Source organism: Coptis chinensis, chromosome 6 (assembly GCF_015680905.1).
Source record: "Coptis chinensis isolate HL-2020 chromosome 6, ASM1568090v1, whole genome shotgun sequence".
In the NCBI taxonomy this organism is placed as follows: domain Eukaryota; kingdom Viridiplantae; phylum Streptophyta; class Magnoliopsida; order Ranunculales; family Ranunculaceae; genus Coptis; species Coptis chinensis.
In genome coordinates, this window is record NC_141461.1 from 3,947,309 (window position 1) to 3,967,871 (window position 20,563).

The following is a 20,563-nucleotide window of genomic DNA, read 5'->3' on the forward strand; positions in this document are numbered from 1 at the left end:
AAATATATATATATATATATATATATAAAATCACAAGTGTAAACTTGGTTTATTGGAATATCAATATGGAAATTTATTGAGCTTATGCAAACTGTCGCTCTTGGGAGTGTGTTATAAGAAATATTGCCTAGAAAGTATTGTTGATTGTGGAAGTTTATTTTGTTTTGTATAACATATATACTATATGGATGTGAAATCAATAGAAAAATTATGACACTATTAGAATAAGATGGACATTTCTCATACTCATGATATGATGATTACGCATTCCATCTCTAGGAGATGTGACGTGAATGCGGGTTGGATACATTTGATGTCTTGACGCATTCCATCCTTGTGAGATGTGATGTAAATGCGGGTTTGGATATATTTTAGGACGCATTCCATCCTTGTGAGATGTGACGTAAATGCAGGTTTGAATATATTTTATGACGCATTCCATCCTTGTGAGATGTGACATAAATGCGGATTTGGATATATTTTATGACGCATTCCATCCTTGTGAGATGTGATGTAAATGCCGGATTAAAATTTATAGCAAGGTTCCGTCTTTTAGGGGAGGAACTAAAGGTCTCTTGCCTCACTAAGAGATGTGACGTAAACCTTGGATATGTGGATTCATATGATATTTTATGACGCATTCCATCCTTGTGAGATGTGACGTAAATGCGAGATTAAAATTTATAGCAAGGTTCCATCTTTTAGGGGAGGAACTAACTAAATGTCCTTTGCCTCACTAAGAGATGTGACGTAAACCTTGGTTATGTGAATTTACATGATATTGGTATTTCACGAGTTCATAGTGCGGAAATGGGAAATGGTCCTTTAGGAAATATAAAAGATGTCTAAGATAATTTAATAAATCATGGGGGGAGGGGGTCTTAATTAAAAAGTGTATTACTAATTTATATAATACTTGAGACATTATTTTTATATTTTATTGTTATCATTGAATTAACTCTGTTCTGTAGGAGGGTGGGCTACCTAATCCTTATTGTAGGGATGAAGCCCACTCTAGAATGTTAGGCGCTAAGGTATTGTATGCTTCTTAAAGTTATTATTTAGATAGTTGGTTACAAGGTTATATTAAATTTTATGTATTATATTGGTATGTGCTACATGGATTGCACGTTAAGAGAAACTAAGTTTCTCTTGTCAGTTGGTGACAAGGGATCGATGTCTCTAACGTAGCCGAATAATGTAGACGTGGTATACGTAACTTCATGGTGATAATGTGTATTGTTATGAACTATCATGAGCATTGCATTTAGGGCACTCACACCAGCATTTTTAATGCTGACCCCAGTTTGTTTTGCATTCGGGGGTATGTCCCTTATGGAACCTAGACCCTTCGCAGGAACCGCAGCGATAGTAGCTGTTTGAGTTGGAAAACTGTGGAGCTACAATTGGAGTAGCTAGATTTGCTTAGGAGCTGTTTTTCTTTAGAGATTCTACCGTTTTGATTGTATGTTAGATTTTGAGTTAATAAGTTGAGACGTTCTCGTTTATCTTTATTTCGGTTTGACGTTCCTCGACATATCAGGATGATTGTAATCTGGAGGTTATTCATTTTGGATTTATGCAAGTATTCTTATTCCAATATTTGTTTTTTATTTTGTTATAATTAAATGCATGTTTATCATAAAGGTATGATCTCGGTTCACGCCTCGGGATTTATAGGATTTGGATGACGTGGAAATAGAGTAAATATCTATTTATTGTCGATTTAGATTCTACGAAAATTCGGGGTGTGACAATGTCTTAACTGGAGGTGGTGGACATGAGGCTTCAGATCACTTCTGGAGGATTAGGTATGTTACGCGGCTTGATGAGACGTGGCTTTCGGGCATAGGATGACTTTAATACGGAAGGGATCATGGTGATGTTTGATTAACCAATATAAACAATTCCAATTGTAATAAACCAAAGGTACCTCCCGTTCAACACAAGGTTTTCTTTTCGAACTAGGTATTTTTCTTTTTTATCCCTTAATAGATTCATGTGTGTGACGTGGTGTTAGGCTATATTAATTTCAAGCTTTTGTATCCCAATTTTATTTAGCATTGCTTTGGGCTTAAGTTCAAGTTTTAAGTCTGTCTTTTTCCTTTTGAGGTGCATTAGTCGATTTAAGTAGCTATGGTGATGACATCAATCATACCGCTGACAAATATCATAAACTGCAATGCACAAAAGTGCAGTATTAGACTTAGGGTAGCAGTATTGACACCCCACTTTATGAAATTGGCACCCCTTTGACCAATTCAAAGGTACTAGCACCCCACCATTAATCACATAAAAAACACTCACGACAAGAAGTTGCCGCGAGATCACACAATCCACGGCATCAGATTGCCGTGAGATCCTATATCCCACGGAAAGTGGTTGCCGTGGGTCATTTTTTCTTTTAAATTTTTTTTAATAGCCACCGTAAAAAAAATTAGTTGCCGCGAGATGGTTGTATTCACTAAAATGGAGTCTTTGCTTGTGTTAATTATCAAAACTCTTCTTTATTAATTTGATCACAAGCTTTTCTTATAGCATATGAAAATATTTGCCGCAAGATAGCAAAATTATGTCTCGATTGTACATTTTTTTTGCCATGGTTTTGGTGTTGTTCTTGGAGTGCATAAAGAAGCTTTAAAGAAGAAAATGAGGTATCCATATGTCGTGTGTGTTCAATACGCAAAATTTTGAAATGAAAAAAAACAAAAAACACAAAAGAATGTTCCGCGGCAACTGTATGCCGTGGGATATGGGATCTGAAACCCGATGTTGTGGATTGTACGATCTCGCGTCAACTGCCTGCCGTGGGATATGGAATCTCATGGCAATCCGATGCCGTAGAACTATGGGCATGTGGGGTGTAAAAGGACATATAAAGAATAACCATTTTTGTTGGGGCGCGGTATTGGCACCCCCATAAATGGGACTAGCACCCCTTTCACAAAAAGTAAAACAATAATGGTTATTTCTTATATGTCCTTTTACACCCCACATGCCCATAGTTCTACGACATGCAGTTGCCACAATATCTCATATCCCACGACAGGCAATTGCCGCGAGATCACACAATCCACGGCATCAGGTTGCCGCGAGATCCCATATCCCACGGTAGACAGTTGCTGCGACATTTTTTTTTTTGTTTTTGTTTTTTTTTTCACTTCAAATTTTGCGTATTAAACACACACGACATATGGATACATCATTTTCTTCTTTAAAGTTTATTTATACACTCCAAGAACAACACTAAAACCATGACAAAAAAAATATACAATCGAGCCATAATTATGCTATTTTGCGGCAAATATTTTCATATGCTATAAGAAAATTTTGTGATCAAATTAATGAAGAAGAGTTTTGATAATTAACACAAGTAAATACTCAATTTTAGTAAACAAAATCATCTTGCGGCAACTAACTTTTTTTACGGTGGCTATTAAAAAAGAAAAAAAAAATGACCCATGACAACCACATTCCGTGGGATATGGGATCTCGTGGCAACCCGATGTCGTGGATTGTGCGATCCCGCGGCAGCTACTTGCCGTTAGTGTTTTTTGTGTATTTAATGGAGGGGTGCTAGTACTTTTGAATTGGTCAAAGGGGTGTTAGTCATATTTATGGGGGTGTCAATACGGCGGCCCTTTTTATTTTACTTTTTGCCAAAAAAGTGTCAATCCCATAAAGTGGGGTGCCAATTCCGTGCCGTAAACCATTTCAGTGTTTGTTATCTTTTACCAGAAAATATCGGTCGGTACGATATATATAGAAGTCCGTTTTAATATTCAACAGTCAACATTGTCAACCAGCCCTCCCAGTCTCGAGTCTCGACTCCAAAGTTCAAAGGTGAAAACATACATATAGTCATATAGAAAAGAATGGGAAAAAGAAAGTAGCTTTGAAGCATGAAAATCGCGTTACATTTACACCACATACTACTTTCACTCTTCATCTGCTTCTCAACTCTTCTCTTCAAAACCATTCACTCAGCCAACAGCACTAATACCAGTCAGTCAAACCACTACTACAACCAGTGTGCTCCATCAACATGTGGAGGTTCTGTCATGAAGTTTCCTTTTGGACCAAACCCACTTTGTACTACTCGCTACATATCGGCAACATGCGAAAACAACTCATCAATTTTCTTAAAACCTGATGACTACCCCAACATCAAATATAAACTTGTTCAAAACCTCACAAATGAAATCTACGTCAACGCTTCAGTAAAGATTGTTGACACCTCTCTCTTTGGTTGTGGTACTATTCCTCCTTTTAATGGTTCACAGCCAAATTCAGGTTATCAAGCACAAGAATGGAACATGGTAGGTTCCTTTCTTTATAGTCCTCAATACAGAATAGGCACTTTTTTTAATTGTACAAAAGAACCAGCTGATAAGGATACTGTGGCTAGGATGATCAGGTCTCCTTGTTTGGAGTGTGGTGAGACTAGTAACTTTTGTTATTTTTATGATAGATATATTCCTCATGTTGATTCTTGTTTACAATCTGTAGTTGTTATCCCTAGTAACATCTATGGTAATCTTAGTAAGGTTAGGAATTTGAGAAGAGTGCTTCAAGAAGGATTTGAGATTCAGTGGGAAAGAACTTGTAATTCATGTACGAAGAATGATGTTGGAAGATGTGGGTATGTGGATGATGAAAAGAGAACTGGTACTTCTACAGAGTATTGCTTTTGCAGGGATGGGATTCACGAAGACACTTGCACTGGTAAGTTATTTCAAAAAATGATCAACTATATTTTCTTCAGATCGATCTAAGCTTATTATTATACTACTTGTGTTCTGATTATTGGCTATTTTGAAGGGGAGGTTATTGACATTGGTGCTACTGGTGATGGAAAGGAAGTCATAATGATCAAACCTCGCAAAAACAAAATTGGACTGATTGTAGGTATGTATGACAAATTTTTAAGGTGAACACACCAAATCAATCATAACCTGTTAATATATATATATCAATCAATTTGCCCATTTCCTTATCAATTTGCCCATTATCACTATCTGAAATAAACTCTGAATAAAACTAGGCACACGCCGTAGATTAATAAATCAAGTACGACGTGTTCATATAATTATCTGAATAAAACTCTGAGTAATTGTTTGATATAATTATCTCCATATACATGATGTTTAAGTGTTTAACTATTGAACTTTTCTTTGTGCGGGAAAAAGGTATTGGGATGGCAGGAGCAGTATTCATATTTCTATGTACTTGGTACATTTCCTACAAACGAAAGCATAAGAAACAGATTCGTTTTAGAAGCACAGATGATCAAGAGTTGAAGTGCTATCTTGAGGGGGTTAGCGGTGCAGCTCCAGCTTCAATAGAGACTTTCTTGCACAACTACACTTTAGGAAGGCCAACCAGATTTTCCTACAAGCAGCTCAAGAAGTACACCAACAATTTCACTCAAAAGATTGGTCAAGGAGGCTTTGGTTCGGTCTATAAAGGCCAACTTCCCAATGGCTTCACCATTGCTGTTAAAATCCTCGATGAGACTACTAATCAGATCGAGACTCAGTTCCTCAATGAGGTCCTAACGATCGGTTGCATCCACCACAATCACTTAGTACGGCTTCTGGGGTATTGCTTTGACCATTCCAGAATAGCTCTAATTTACGAGTACCTGACAAACGGTTCTCTTGACAAATACATTCACCAAAAGAAGCATATGAACGAAGGTCAGTCCAAAAACACATCATCACCCCAACATGTACCAGAACTAGTGACTTTGACATGGGCTCAACTACTCGACATTGCCATTGGAACAGCAAAAGGACTTGCTTATCTTCACGAGGAATGTCAAAATAGAATACTACATTTGGATATTAAGCCTCATAATATCCTTTTAGATGCCAAATTTCAGCCAAAGGTGTCAGATTTTGGGTTGGCAAAGGCATTGAACAAGGAGAATAGTCACATCTCAGTGACACATCCAACAGGTACTCCTGGCTACGCTCCACCGGAGATGTGGTATGTAAAGTTAGGTCAAGTGACAAATAAGTCCGATGTCTATAGCTTTGGAATGGTTGTGTTAGAGATGGCGGGGACGAGGAGGAATTTTGAGGATGATGCTAGCAAAACAAGTGAGATGTATTTCCCAGAGTGGGTCTTCTCACATCATGTACAAAATGCATATGGTAATGGAGGAGGTTCGAAATGGCATGAATGCAAGGGGAAAGAGGAGGAAGAAATGGCAATGATGTTGGAACTAGTAGGATTATGGTGTATCCAGTTCGAACCTTCGAAACGACCTTCTATGAGGAAAGTGGTAGATATGCTAGAAGGGACTCTGGCTATTGAGACCCCTTCATCTCCATTTGTTACCAACTTGTCAACTTATGGATATGGAAATGAATGCAAAATCGCGTTAGAACTGAATACTCTAAGCTCCTTCGAAAAGCTGGAAGGTAATGGGACTTCTGCAAACTAAGGCCCTGCTTGATAAAAGAATGTCATTTACCTGACAAATATGTAGTGACAAATAATTTCCCACTTAAATTTTCCATCAAACATTTCTTGGCTGGTTAGTATTGGCATAGGCGAATTATGTATCATCTTGCCATTGAACTGCGTCTAAAAAGAATGAAATTAATGGAACCACTTAATCATCTGCGTTTTAAATGGAAACCGTGTTTTTTCTAGATTCATTGGTTTTTTTTTTCGCTGCACTAGATTCATTGGTGATAGATTGTTTGGCATGTGCATTCTTTTTACTTTTCTCTATACTCTATAATACAATCTAAATTTACAGAGGCGCACAAAAAAAAATGATAGATAGTGCTTGAAGAATGTTTTTGTTTGGTTGAATCTTGAAAGTTATAATTTGACGTACTAGAACTTCGCATTGCATTTCGTTCACAAATAAACACTATAATTTGGAGCAGGATTACATTTATGGCTAGCCATAAGAAATAAAGTAATTACTGATGATATTTTCGTAGGCCATGCACCATACATATCTTGAAAAATCCAAGTAAAACTGAAAACAAATTAGTTTATTACTTGGTTCTTCTTAAAACATGGAGATATACGATATTCCTTTTTGACATCGCATACTAGTTGTCGGAGAGATCAATTTTTCTTGGTAAAGGTTTTGGTGCCGTAGCCGGCCCCCCGGAACCAAAACGACTCGAGTGGACCTGCACAGAAGCAAATGTCATTATTAAAGTTCCATGTTATCATTATCGAAGGCAAACTACTAAGAACACTGTTATTTACTTTGTTAGATTGTTTAGTTTATCAGCGTTAAAGATCTCAAAGATAACAAATACAGGTATGAGAAATCCAATATCTTAGCAATTTGTATCGGGGTTTTGTCCACAATAACTCTTGCTGGAAATAGATGTGTCATACATACAGCATACAAGTCTAAATGGTTTTGCTCCTCTTTTGTACAGGCTTCAAAAAAACAGAAACTCCTGAATGTCGGCAATGTCGAGTTCTAAATAACTTGATATATGTAATGTGGATATTTCGCACCATGGTCTTCACACCGCAAATTTACTCCCAAAGTTGACCTTTCTAAAGTGTTTTCAGAATTAAGTGTTTTTTTTTTCTCAGGCAACCCGAGGTAATGAGGTATGCTGCTTTTTGTTTTCAAAATAAGGAAAACTCTGTATTTATATGCTAAACGAATACTGCTATGACGAGACCATCAAATGGAACGTACTACTCAGAGGCCCAAACTGGAATGTGACCATGTCAACTTTGGCGCTTGTCTGTGTTGGACTGACAAGCAGGCATTCTTTGAGGATTGAGATGGGCGTGCTAAAAGCCTAAGAGAAGTTCCAAATAGTTCATGATTTCATCTGCTCATTGAAGCCATATTATGAAGAAATAATATAATGTTCAGTTTGTGTTTTTGTTTTGTTTCATGGTTATAAATTTGCCATCAAATATACTCAAGCCTAAAGATGGCTTACCACTTTGACTTCATGGATGAGACAATAACCTGCGCACTTAAAAGGGCAAAATGGTGCTTGCCAGAACTTTGACGTTGCCGCACAATTCCTGAGACAAGCTTTCACGCAACGATTCGGTGGTGGGTATGCTTCATTGGGTTGTATTATAGTAGCAAAAAGAACAATTCCAAGAACAAACAACACAGTAGCTCTATTGGCCATCGTATTATTATAGGAATAATTGTTCTTTTCTCTTCTTAAAAATGGAAGAAGAGAAAGTTTTATGAATTAATTCTTTCCTAGATCGAAGTTGTATTCGTATGAACTTTTAGTTCAAACGTCTCTCCTTCGGAAGGATAATTTGGTTGGTAACAAATGCTTAAATATAGTCTGATTTAGCTCTAGGTACATACTTACCAAGCGAGCAGTTCACTTTTTAATGCATTGTTAGACTTGAATTAATCTCTCTCTCTCTCTTAAAAACTAGAGAGCTTAAAATGGAAATTTCAGATTGACCCAGTTTTTTGGAGCTTGTCTGTTAGAGCATTCTCAATGCAAACAACAACTTGTTACCTCCACATAGGACTATTTCCCTCATAGTTACCTTTTTGGTGATAAGCTACTAAGAGTTGCCCAATACAAATGTGATTTTAAAATTCAGACGGAATATTTTTATTCCGTTTGAATGTAAAAAATGAAAAAATATCGGAAAAAAAAACACGTCAGACAAGAATGAAACATCCCGTTCGAAAGGAAAAAAACGAAAAAAACTCAAAGGACAGAATCCCAACATTTTGTCTGAAAAAAAAATAAAAAAACGAGACAAAATAAAAGGTTTCGTCCGAAGATAACAAGTCAGCAACTATCTCAATAGCAAGTGATACTCTCATTGTAACTTAGTGAAAAACTACCCTCATTGTCACCCTTGCATTGGGCCAGGGCCAGCTCAACCCAAAGTGTGGCCTAAGGCTGATTTCAAATTGAGGCCTTTTTTTCTCAAAAATTTAATAAAAAAAAAAAAAAAATGGTATATAAGCAGTAAGAAACTAAGAATTGAAGCCTATAAATTTTGGGAAGTTTGTTTTCCACGTGTTCTGTGTGGAGGCCTATTTTTCAGGAAGGGATTTACATTATATTTCTTTTGGGTTTTATGATATAAGCGAAATTAAAGCCAATTTTTAAGGTAAACTTTAGGGATTTTCCAACAAATCAGGCAACTTATGAGGCCTTTTTCAAAGTGAGGCCTTAGGCGGTTGCCTTTTTTCCATGAAGGACGAGCCGGCACTGCATTGGGCTATTGTTTTTGGCTCATAAGGGTGACAAGTTGTTTTTTCCCCTCAAAGTTGCTTGCATTATTGGGAATACTCTTATTGTTTGACAGTACAGTAGGGCCAAAACACACAATTTGGAGTATTTTACTATTTTTCATGTTTTTGTTTGGACAAAATATAATTTGAGTACAATTTTCAATTGCATTTTGTTCCACAACACACTCATTAAGGATTATACAATTGATGACGATAAGCCATTATGTTCATCTGCAAGATAAGTTAGGGTTAGGCAGACCTCCACATATAGATTGTGTAGAAAGTAATTTAGGGAAAAGTTAGGGGATATCAATGGGTCCGGTAAGAATAGATACCCGATCTGTTCCGAACCAATAAAAACGAGTCGGGTATAGGTAGTTAGCATTTTGAAGCAGTTCTGGATCTTGAAAATCATAACTAGACTCTTATTAGATTGGTTCTGGATTAAGTATGTATCAAACCGTTATGGGCCCGATCCGGTTTAAATTTTGATCGGACTCTTTTTATGACATTCACCGTCATAAAAATTAATAATAAGAGTTGATAGAGTTTTTTTTTTTTTTTTTTTTTTTTTTTTTGGTAAGCCTATTTTAAATGAGATCAGTAACTCTTCGATGCTGGTGAGATTCGAGCCCAGACCTCTGGTATCATCATCCCAAAGGTTTTACCGACTTTGCTAGTCGGCACCTACAACGTTGATAGAGTTCAAGGTTGTAACCTCTTATAATGGCTTTTGATTAAGTAACAAAACTTTTCTTCTTTAATTAATGTGTTATGCCTTTTGGATTTATGTACTTTGTATATATTTATTGTATATATTTAGCCAAAATATCTCAACAAAAAAAATAAAAATAATAAAAATAAAAAAATATATATATATTAAAAGGATCTTAAATAAGTACCAAATCTAAAACACCCACAATTTCACCTACAAAATGATTTAAACCCTAATCTTTTGTGCATATAATCTACTAACCATAAATAATATCTCTACAAAAATATCTCTACAAATAAATATATATATATATATATATATATATATATATATATATATATATATATATACCCTAAACCTTGAACCCTAACCCTAAAATATATATATATATATATATATATATATATATATATATATATAAATGAACCCTAACCCTAAACCCTATATCTACCTTACTGCATAAGGGCTCTTTTTTGCTCTTCCAATATTCACCAGAGCCACCACTAGAACAAAATAACAACTTAAATGGATTTAATCATAATATTTAATGCATGCATAAACTGTCGTGCCATTCGTTAATCTATATATCACTGCACATCACAACTCGTCTGCTTCCGAATCTTCCATAAGCGACAAAACATCACAACAGGAAGATTCATACAGAGGCCGAGTATTTGAGAAAACAAATATTCATACCCCCCTACAACAACTTCTATTACATCATAAAAACGGACTTAATATAACGGACTACAACCTGCATGCACTCTGTCTTATTCAACAACTCATTAACCAAGATGCAATTTTGTAAAACGCATACATTTCTTTCTTCATCTTAGACTCTGCATTCTCGCCTTCACAACTCTCCAGCTTGCAAACACCTCATCAAAACTTACTTCCACCACAACATATGGACAAATTCAAAACGCATGGCTAGAGTCTTCAAACCAGACAAATCTTTTTTCTCTAACAACATATTAGGACCAAAAATTTCTATAAACAGCCCTTTCACACCCATCTGCATAGACAACTGAGTATAGCCATGCACTCTACACTCCAAACCACTTGGGACCAATTTTCTGGCTAATGCTCATTCTCTTCCTACGCCTAACACCCTTACTTTGCAAGCTTTCAGTTCCCATCAGAGCTATAACTTCCAGAATGCTCACTACAGTGGAACCTATATATAAGATTTAGTAACACTCAACTGCTCACCTGCCACTCAAAAGTCAACAGGATGGCGACTCCCCCAAATCATCTTCATTCGTATTAAACATGCAATTATTAAATTAAAACTAGATTGATGTGGATATATATATTCATCGTCTAATATTCAAATCAAAATATCCTCCGACCTAACCTCTCACAATATACTAGAATCATTTTCTCATAAGTTTGCCACATTATAGAATATTGTGCCTAAGCTCACCACACCAAGCTGCTACAAATGCTACAACTTACCAAAAACCTTTTTCTACACTCCAGATCACCATAATGCAGACATTTTTAAGGGAATTATCAAGGACACTTGTATTCCACTCAAACCTGTGCTACTCTGTTTAAAATATCGTATGCTCATTACCATTTCATTTTTATGTATTATATACATATTCCTAATCAACTCTTTATAGGATCGCCCAGACTGAGCGTGTTTAGGACGCAAGGACTGTCCCTCAGATCACAACCGTGGCACCAACTTAATTACAGCTAAACTTCTCATTTCTTAATAGATTTGCTTACTTCAATTATTTCAATCTAGATAACTTTCGTGTATTTTACCAATATGTCATCACTCCTAATAATATATCTCAACACCCTCGGCTTCTACATACTACTTAACCTCTAAACATCAATTTCTCAACTTTCTAAATCACTTCTTTTCCAACAGTATAGTTACAACTTATTAACTATTCAAATTTTCGGTGCTTGCCTCCTCTTTGTACAAATTTACGTCCAGACAACCATTCACGTCTAAGCTTTTTTGCTTTAGAGGACTATAGATAAACAGAGCCTCTTCGATCTATATAACCACTACATTTTATATTATTTAAATCATAACAGTGTATTTTCGAATTGAGATGTTAACATTTTTTATTTATGTAATTCTGCTCAACAACATGCATTAGTATCTCAACAAATTATATTAACTAGTAATGCTAGAATACCTAACAATTCATTCACCATCAACTCACCGGGTCCGAAACAAAAAAAAAAAGCAAGGGCTTACTTGTATTCGGCTATGTGGCCATTAAATCACCAAAGAACAACTCCACCTCTCTTAATCTCTCTCTCTCTCTCTCTCTCTCTCTCTCTCTCTCTCTCTCTCTCTCTCTCTCTCTCTCTCTCTCTCTCTCTCTCTCTCTCTCTCTCTCTCTCTCTCTCTTGTGTGCAACAAGAATAGGGTTTCCCTTTCTCAAAACTCAAATCTATTCAAATTTTGAGTTAAGCGGGTATAAACTTTGGCTTCACTTCAATTTTTAAATTTAACTTTGGGTTCACTCAAATCTCGGGCTACTTCCCCCTCTTTGATATCTAGCGGGATGAGTTCAACTTTGGGTTTTTAAAATCCCTCTTTCAAATTTTTAAAATTTTAAACTTTGGGTTCACTCAAATCTCGGGCTACTTCCCCCTCTTTCATACCTAGCTGGATGAGTTCAACTTTGGGTTTTTAAAATCCCTCTTTCAAATTTTTAAAATTTTAAACTTTAGGTTCAATCAAATCTCGGGGCGGGATGAGTTAAATTTTTAAATTTTTAGCAACTAATAGAGCGGGAACTAACCCGAGAGAGCTCAATTTTTTTCATACACACTGTGCCCGAAATTTCAAATTCCAACCCATTCCACGGTTTCATAAAATCTCAGTAATCCGACCCTCATTATCTCGTGCTTGTTATAGGAGAATTGTTTTTCAAGTGTCCATCCATAATTCCATTATGGCTTCGGTTATCTAGCATGCATGTAACCACTATTCTAAAAATCGGTCTAGGCGCTGCCCAACCTACTCGCCTAGGCCCAAGTTGTTTAAAAATCGATTGGACCGACTAAAGCAGTCTAGGCGGACCAATTAAAGAGGCTAAGGCTTCTCGGTCAATCAAGTTTTGTTTTTTTTTTTTTAAATGATTAAATGTCCAAAAATAAAGGCTCGTGTAGGCTTAAGATTTGAATGAGTTTAAAAGACTTAAATCTAATGTAAATTATATGGCACTATAACAGAGAGTATGTTTTTATATGAAGTCAATATTTATCAAATATTACGCATTTTTGTAATAAGTATCTTTGTTTATGTTCGATTATTTTTTGAGTTACGGTAAATGATTTTCTTCATTTCTTGTAGTATGTGTGTATTATTATATATATTAGGGAAAAAAAACTATCTACCGCCTAGCCCATCTAGGCACTGCCTAGAAAGCCTAGGCACTAGGCACTCTCCCACCGCTTAGCATTTTTTAGAACACTGCATGTAACTTAGATGTTGATCGTGTTTTAATTACCATTAAACATTATATATGCAAATAAGAACCCGTAAATAAATATGGTACTATTTTTATTGCCTAACATGTTTTAAATGAGATCACTAACTCTTTGATGTTGGCAGGGTTCAATCCCCATCGCTCTAGTTGGTATCATCACCCAAATATTTTACCAACTTTGTTAGTTTCGCGACCTAATGAAGTGTGTTATGATTGCATTGTTTCGATATGTAACCGCTCATTTTGGAATTCATAAGAATAAAAATAACTTTGGGTGGAATATGTGTTTGCGATCACCTTCTGCAACACATGTAATTGTCTTCTTTTAACAAAATTTCTAAATAGATAATAACATTCTCAAATCGCAGTAACTGATAGACTCACTAATCGTTTATAAGTAGGAGACCCGGCCCATAACTATGTCGGCTTCAGCACAACACAATAACATATTGCTAAGAATGAAGAATACGATCAATCAGTTTATACCAATAACATGTTATAATCTTCACAAGTACAAGTTAACGTTCGATCACATCGTGGGGACAAATTAAACTTGGATTGGACACTGTGGTTGCCAAAAAGGGGTTGCCTACTTTTTCAGTCAATTATTTAACTACACTCTACATACTCGTGACGAATTATTACATGGCGTTTTACATCTTACTCCATCTCCTAACTCGTCACTCTAGGCATGATAGTGATTCGCTTGGCATGAATTGCACAGAGGTTTGTGTCCTCAAATAGCCCGACCAAATAAGCCTAAGCAACCTCTTGCAAAGCAGCAACATTACCCGTTAAATCGTAGCTTAGCTCACCCGTTATCGGAGAAAGAAACAACTCATTTCAGCAAATCAGATAGGTTATTCGTGTGAAAGGATAGTGGCCATAGGGAAAGGTGCTCATAATATTCCATTGCCCAAGTAATATCCTTCACGGTTTGTCTAAGTAATGTATACCATACTTTCTTGGATAAGCAATCCGGTTTAATATGATTAGTTCAAAAGCGGTAGCAAAACAAAAGGGTTAGAATTCCTTCTTTATCGATCCACCACTATCTCACTGTTCACCTCAACCGTAGCCCAAGAGAGCTCATATCAAGGATAGGATCAACGCAAACTATCACCAGATATTTCCGCTGTCCTTTTCAACAAATACAACCCAAGGAATAAGGTAAGCTAACCGCAAGCTTATTCTCTTTTACCTATCCTAGAGCAATGCCGAATTTGCAATCAAAGACACCTTTTTCTCGATCTTATCTCTTTGCTTTTATTCCTTTTGACTTCTATTCTATCTATAAACTAAATGATGTATAAGTATCATTAAAGCACTTGAGTGCGATGGCTAAAACTTTACCAATGTCATTATTTATTTGATTACTAGAGGAAGCGATATATTTTACCGCGGAAATAGACGTCATCAACCCTAATTTCGGTGTAGGAAAAACATTATTTGTCCCCGACTCTTCGATCTCAGAGGTGTGACGACTCTCCACTCCTAAAAAGCCCATAAAAGCGGTTTAAAATATGCGGATAATTAAAACCAATAAAATTTTTAACTTAAACAAAGTCCTCTTCATTATAAAACAATTTACAAATGAAAATGCAAATAATATTATCTCAATTAAAAATCTATATCACCTCAAGGGAAAACAAAAACACAACCCGAGATGCAATGCTAACGAAACCACAAGCAAAGAACCAATCTTCTTCATCACTAAACTCATTAAAACTTATCAACTATGTTCATTGAATGAACACATGCCCGATAAGCAAACATCTGGAATCGGTCAAAGATTATAAAATCTTTTGGTGTGAGTAAGCCCTAAAATAAAATACAACATATAATTATACATATACATACACAATCCATATGGCGGTTAGTTCCTCCATCGAGGCTTTAACTTTCAAACGACTAATACAACATCCTTAAGTTCAATAACTAAATGTAGTTCCTCCCTTCGAAGGTTTTAACTTCCCACTAACCACCACAACAACCTATACTCATAATAAAAAGGCATGTAGTTTCTCCATCGAGCTCTTTTAGGTTCTAACTAAACTATAACCAAGCATATACAATCATCTATCTAAAGATACATCATTAACTAACATATTACCATAATTAGATTATTTCGGGCTTTCTTTGTGTGTCCCTAAAATCACGTCAGATCTATGTCTTACCTAGTTTCTGGCTACCACAAATGCAACCCAACGCCGAACATGTACATCCACATGCCTCCCTTTACATAATGAGTAGGAACCACCCGGCGGGATGCCGCGACACCACCGTAAATAACACGGAAGCCAAATCTATGTAAGCACCGCCACTATTCGGCATAAAATATTGCGCATCATCGTTCTATTTTTGCGAGCGGAATAATCAAGCCACTATTGAAGAATAATTTTAACCGAACGCCGAAGCGCCCGGAAGGGCGCCATTCAAATTTAAGCGAAACGCGGAAAGGGGCCAATCACATGAGTTTAGGGTTCTAGGATTTTCGTTCGTAATTTATTCAGTGTCATACATTAATGACAACTCATAAACATTTTACTATATCGCATGCGGTGTCAATTACCTTATTGCACTAAGCCATAATATTTAGAAACATCTCAATTATATCTCATAACCACTTTCATTCTTTTCGCGTGTCAATATATTAAACTACACCACACTCAGGTGGCAAATATTCACCAATACTATATTAGCATCTCACATATAAAATAATGGAGTGTATATACATTTCTCCAAGATATTGCATTAATATAAATATCCCAAAGATATTATCTCATGTCACAATGATTCAACAATATCACATACATTTTATTATAACATTATTAGGAATATAATATCTCCTAATATCTCAATATCTCCACGGTCAAAAAATACACAACATCAAGGTCAAATCTTTCTTAGATAATGACCACCAAATTATACAAGCTTGGCATGATTTTATTACTATATGTGTCCATATAATATACACATAAAACGTGGCACAAATAAATCCACAATCCACAATCAAAGCCCAATATATATATATATATATATGTTTTACCCACTACTCACTTAAATCTAAATTAGATAATGACCAACCAAGTTATACAATCTCAACAATATTTTATTACTATATTTATCCATATAATCAAATGGGGAAAACCAAAAAGTCAACACTCGGTCAGTCGGTCCAAAGTCAACGGTCAACGGTCAAAGGTCAACCCATCATGGTCAAGGTCAAACTCAACATGTCATGGTCAAAGTCAAAGTCATTGTCCCGGTCAAAGTCCATCAAAGTCAAAGTCAAATATCGTTTAGTGTTCGACAGGTTAGGTCATAGCCCATGGTTGTCTAAGTAAGGTCATACCTGTTTTTACTCGTGGGCTCATGATAAGGGTAATGACCCTAATCTAACCGTAAGCCCAAACCTTAAACCGAAAGTCTAAACATGTAAAGACACAAATAGATCTATTTTAAGTCCAATGGTAATATTAAACCGCCCAAAACAAAAGTGGTTCGGTCCAAAATACAAATGAAACGGGCCCATAGATTAATATTAGAACTGGTCCCAAAACTTACTTAAACGGGCCCAAACTAAACTTAATTAAACCGGGTCCAAAGATATGGCTAATGGTTCGCCTAAAATACAAAGTTCGAGAAAATTTAACCAAACCGCCCAACAAAACAAATAAGAGGGTTGGCCCAAACAACTAAAACAAACCGCCCAAACAAAATAATAGAATTGGGCCCAAACCAAATAGAAATGAACTCGCCCAACATAAAAATAGAACCGCCCACATCAAATTTGAGTTTTTTTCAAGCCCAAATCGGCTTGGTATCGTTCATCATCTTCCCCAACAATGACCCCAAACCGCCACCACCACTCCACACAACCACCAATTTTGACTAGGCGTTTTAATCGAGAAAACCCAACAACATTAACAAAGCCAAAAATCCCAACCCTTAACTCCACCATCTCCTTTAGATCTAAAATTGACCTCCATTCTATATCAAGCTTAAATGATCTACTACACTCTCCCACTTCAACCAATCACCCATTCACCACACAAAAACAACCTAAAAACCGTTCAACAAGTGTTTACCAATGCCGCCATTCATTATTTATGATCGGTCCCAACACCACTCCACCACTATACCATCATACCAACATTCATCCTAAACTCCCCAACACCATACAACCCAAAAAAACAAAACCAAAACAGGAAGTTCAACCGTAGCCATTAATGCCTCCAAGCTTCACGCCCCCACTCGACCCTCGGCACCAAACAAACACCAACAACAATAGAAGGTTCAACAAGAAAAAAGCGATTTGTAATCTTGCATGCTGACAATTCAAAGCTTTACCGGTTCAATCATTTTAATTACAAAACGAAATTTAACAAAGTTAAATAATACAAAGACATAGTTCAATGCAATAGTTTTAACAATGCTACCGGCGCCGAAAGTAATGAGCGGTAAAATTAGTGAAAACATAGTGACAATAACACGGAGAGGATTTGAAATTTTTTATGGAATATCCGATTTCCCAACTTCTCTGCCTCCATTTTTAATATTCTATTATTCTCCAACCCTATTTTCTAGAAAAATGTTTTTATATGATTGGGTCCGAAATCCAAGCCCAACGCTGAGATTTCGGGCCCAAAACCAGCCCATTATCCCGAGTCCAATCCGAATTTAATTTTGAAAATAAATAAATTTAATTAATTAATAAAATAGAAAAATACGTATTTAAAAACGGTGTTAAGCGTCTTAGAGCAAGGTATGGAAGTTCATGGGTAGGAGCAAGGGCAATCAAGTGGCACCAACACCAAGGTAATAGGTGTTCAAGAAAATGGAAGTGCAAAGCAAGCTTAGCCATTGTACATAGTTTAATTGCATCGAAAGTACATATAAACTCGCTTTATTCCGCCTTTGTATTTCGTGAGGGATTTGTATTTTTTTTATGGAATATCCTTCCCAACTTTGGATTCATTAACTTGCGTAATTCCCAGGCTATATTTGATGCTCAATTCTAGTATATCGACTCCAACTTATGCAAGAATGCTACATGATTGTTATTGTCTGTCTTGCCGATTCTTTTGGAGTATAGTGTGAAATGTGTCCTTGCTTTGGTCACATTGCTCCCGCGTTGTTGCCGCCACCGAGTCACATGTCCTCATATCGCTCCTACCTCCTTTCTTCCACCGCTACCACCATGTCTTGTTTGGAGTGCTCGACCTCTGTTTACTGCTTCTATTTCCCCTTGCTACTACTACTTCTTTCTTGTCATGTAATGTATCAAGGCGTCAACAACTCTCTCACCCAATTTTGTAATATAACGTAATTCACTCACAATTCTCAATACACCTGTTGTCTCTCTCTCTATCATACATTCATATCAATTTGAATTGGACAAGGAACTTAAATTTGTGGTAGAATGGCCTTCTATTCAATTAACATATTCTAAGAAGCATAGGGCTCTAGACTTGATGAAAATTGGTGTAGATTAGGTTATTTTAAATGTTGGTAAGCATGACAAGGAAGTGCGGTTTACGTGTCTTAGTCATGTTCAAGTGTGTAGAAATTCGAGGGCATAGATTGCAAGTAGGAGTTTCTTGGACAAATACATTAAGGCATATCCAACCTTCTTAGAACTTGTTCTCACCTCAGTTAGGTTGCATATAACCTATTTTGGAAACTTAAATTATGAAGAAGCACTTCGTAGGCTAGGTTGCATAGAACCTATTTTGGAAACTTAAATTATGAAGAAGCACTTCGTAAGTGGCCTAGGGAAATCCCCACGGAGTTAGGTGCATCACGGAATCAAGTATGCTCATTCACAAGTGATGGTAGTGAGTGGAGGGTTGGATTTTGCAAGACAACTAATATTACACTGCTTTGAATCTGTTTGCAAAGGTGATTGTCTTCAAAATGGAGAACTAGATCTCATGGAGGATGATTACTTTTATGGCTCATCAGAATCAGTGGCGGAGCTAGGAATTTGTTCCAGGGTGAGCTGGCGGTGAACTCCAACTCATATCAAATAGTGTGTACATGTGATTATTAGTTGATTTTATTTTGGTTAAACAATTGCATATCAAATTGTTTGACAAATTGTTAATTTCTCTAGTTAAATTAATATTTTGAAAATCAAAAGTATATATATATTTTAGATAACAGACATTTCCTTATTTTGAAAGTGTTGGATGACAAATCGAACCTACTAGTTTGGTTAATTAGACTAAATAAAATTGTTAATATATTTTTTGCTTTAAATAAGGTGTTTAACTAGTAGTCTTATATACCCCATAATATGTTTTTTTTCCCCTCTTCATTTGTGAATAATATCACTTGGGCTTAATGCAAAATACGCTTGTGTAATGCGGCAACAAAGAAAAGTTCACTTGTAAATTTGTCATGTCAGCTGTTCTAAATTCTAACGGCAAAATAAGCTATGCGTAATGCAAAAGAACAAAGAAAAGTTCACTTGTTCTAAATTCTAACTACCAAGATGTTTTGTAGTAATTTAGTTTATACAAAATCTAGTATACGCCTGTTGTTACATTGTGCTCCAAAGATCTGGGCCCTCTAATAACTAAGGGGGTGAGGGTGTATTGCCACACAAGGAGCATGCAAAATGACTAGACTTATCATATCACTTCTACTTTTCATTCATTGGAGAGACCCATGTGTTATGCATGTGTTATGCATTTGTTTTTCATTCTTTGGAGGACCATGTTTTCGGTTTTTAGGTGAAGCTTAAGTCAAATTAACATGTCAATTACCAAATCACCTTTAGACCCAACAAACTAAAGCCTTTATCTATAGGCAAAATAGGCAATTCATGAATATAAAAGAAAGCAACCCAAAAATACCTTTAGACCCAGCAGACTAAAGCCTTTATCTATAGGCAAAATAGGCAATTCATGAATATAAAAGAAAGCAACCCAAAAATATTTATGCCAAAATCCAAAATTCGGGGGGGAGAGTGTATGCACTGGCCCCCCTGCTCGCCAGCGATCGAATCTTCTTCTCCAAAACCTCATGTTTGTTTTACGCACTTTGACTCTAAAGATGAGCTTTTTGGGTTACTTAATCTCTCACTCTATCGACTATTGCAGAAAGATAAACTTAAAGCGCACTTGGCGATAGATAAAGCATTCA

At 36.2% G+C, this 20,563-nt stretch overlaps 1 protein-coding gene across 3 annotated transcripts; it reads left to right on the plus strand.

Moving 5' to 3' along the window:
• Nucleotides 1–3,851: 3,851 nt before the first annotated feature.
• On the plus strand, nucleotides 3,852–6,662 carry LOC147490862 (rust resistance kinase Lr10-like). 3 transcript variants are annotated; one of them, XM_086565123.1, is made up of 4 exons: nucleotides 3,853–4,319; nucleotides 4,548–4,725; nucleotides 4,822–4,908; nucleotides 5,190–6,662. In XM_086565123.1, exons 1-4 carry the CDS (start codon nucleotides 3,903–3,905, stop codon nucleotides 6,449–6,451), a joined length of 1,944 nt encoding a protein of 647 aa, XP_086421249.1. In that variant the 5' UTR covers nucleotides 3,853–3,902; the 3' UTR covers nucleotides 6,452–6,662. The 3 variants fall into 3 exon arrangements, with proteins under 3 accessions (XP_086421248.1, XP_086421249.1, XP_086421250.1); XM_086565124.1 differs by having other exon boundaries at nucleotides 3,898–4,319; nucleotides 4,544–4,725; XM_086565122.1 differs by having other exon boundaries at nucleotides 3,852–4,725.
• Nucleotides 6,663–20,563: the final 13,901 nt, after the last annotated feature.

What these genes read in the sequence shown, in the direction of transcription:
- LOC147490862 (XM_086565122.1), top strand. Translation starts at nt 3,903, where the DNA reads ATGAAAATCGCGTTACATTTACACCACATACTACTTTCACTCTTCATC. An exon ending in TCACGAAGACACTTGCACTG is followed by an intron (nt 4,726 to 4,821) that starts GTAAGTTATTTC and finishes GCTATTTTGAAG; the next exon opens with GGGAGGTTATTGACATTGGT. An exon ending in CAAAATTGGACTGATTGTAG is followed by an intron (nt 4,909 to 5,189) that starts GTATGTATGACA and finishes TGCGGGAAAAAG; the next exon opens with GTATTGGGATGGCAGGAGCA.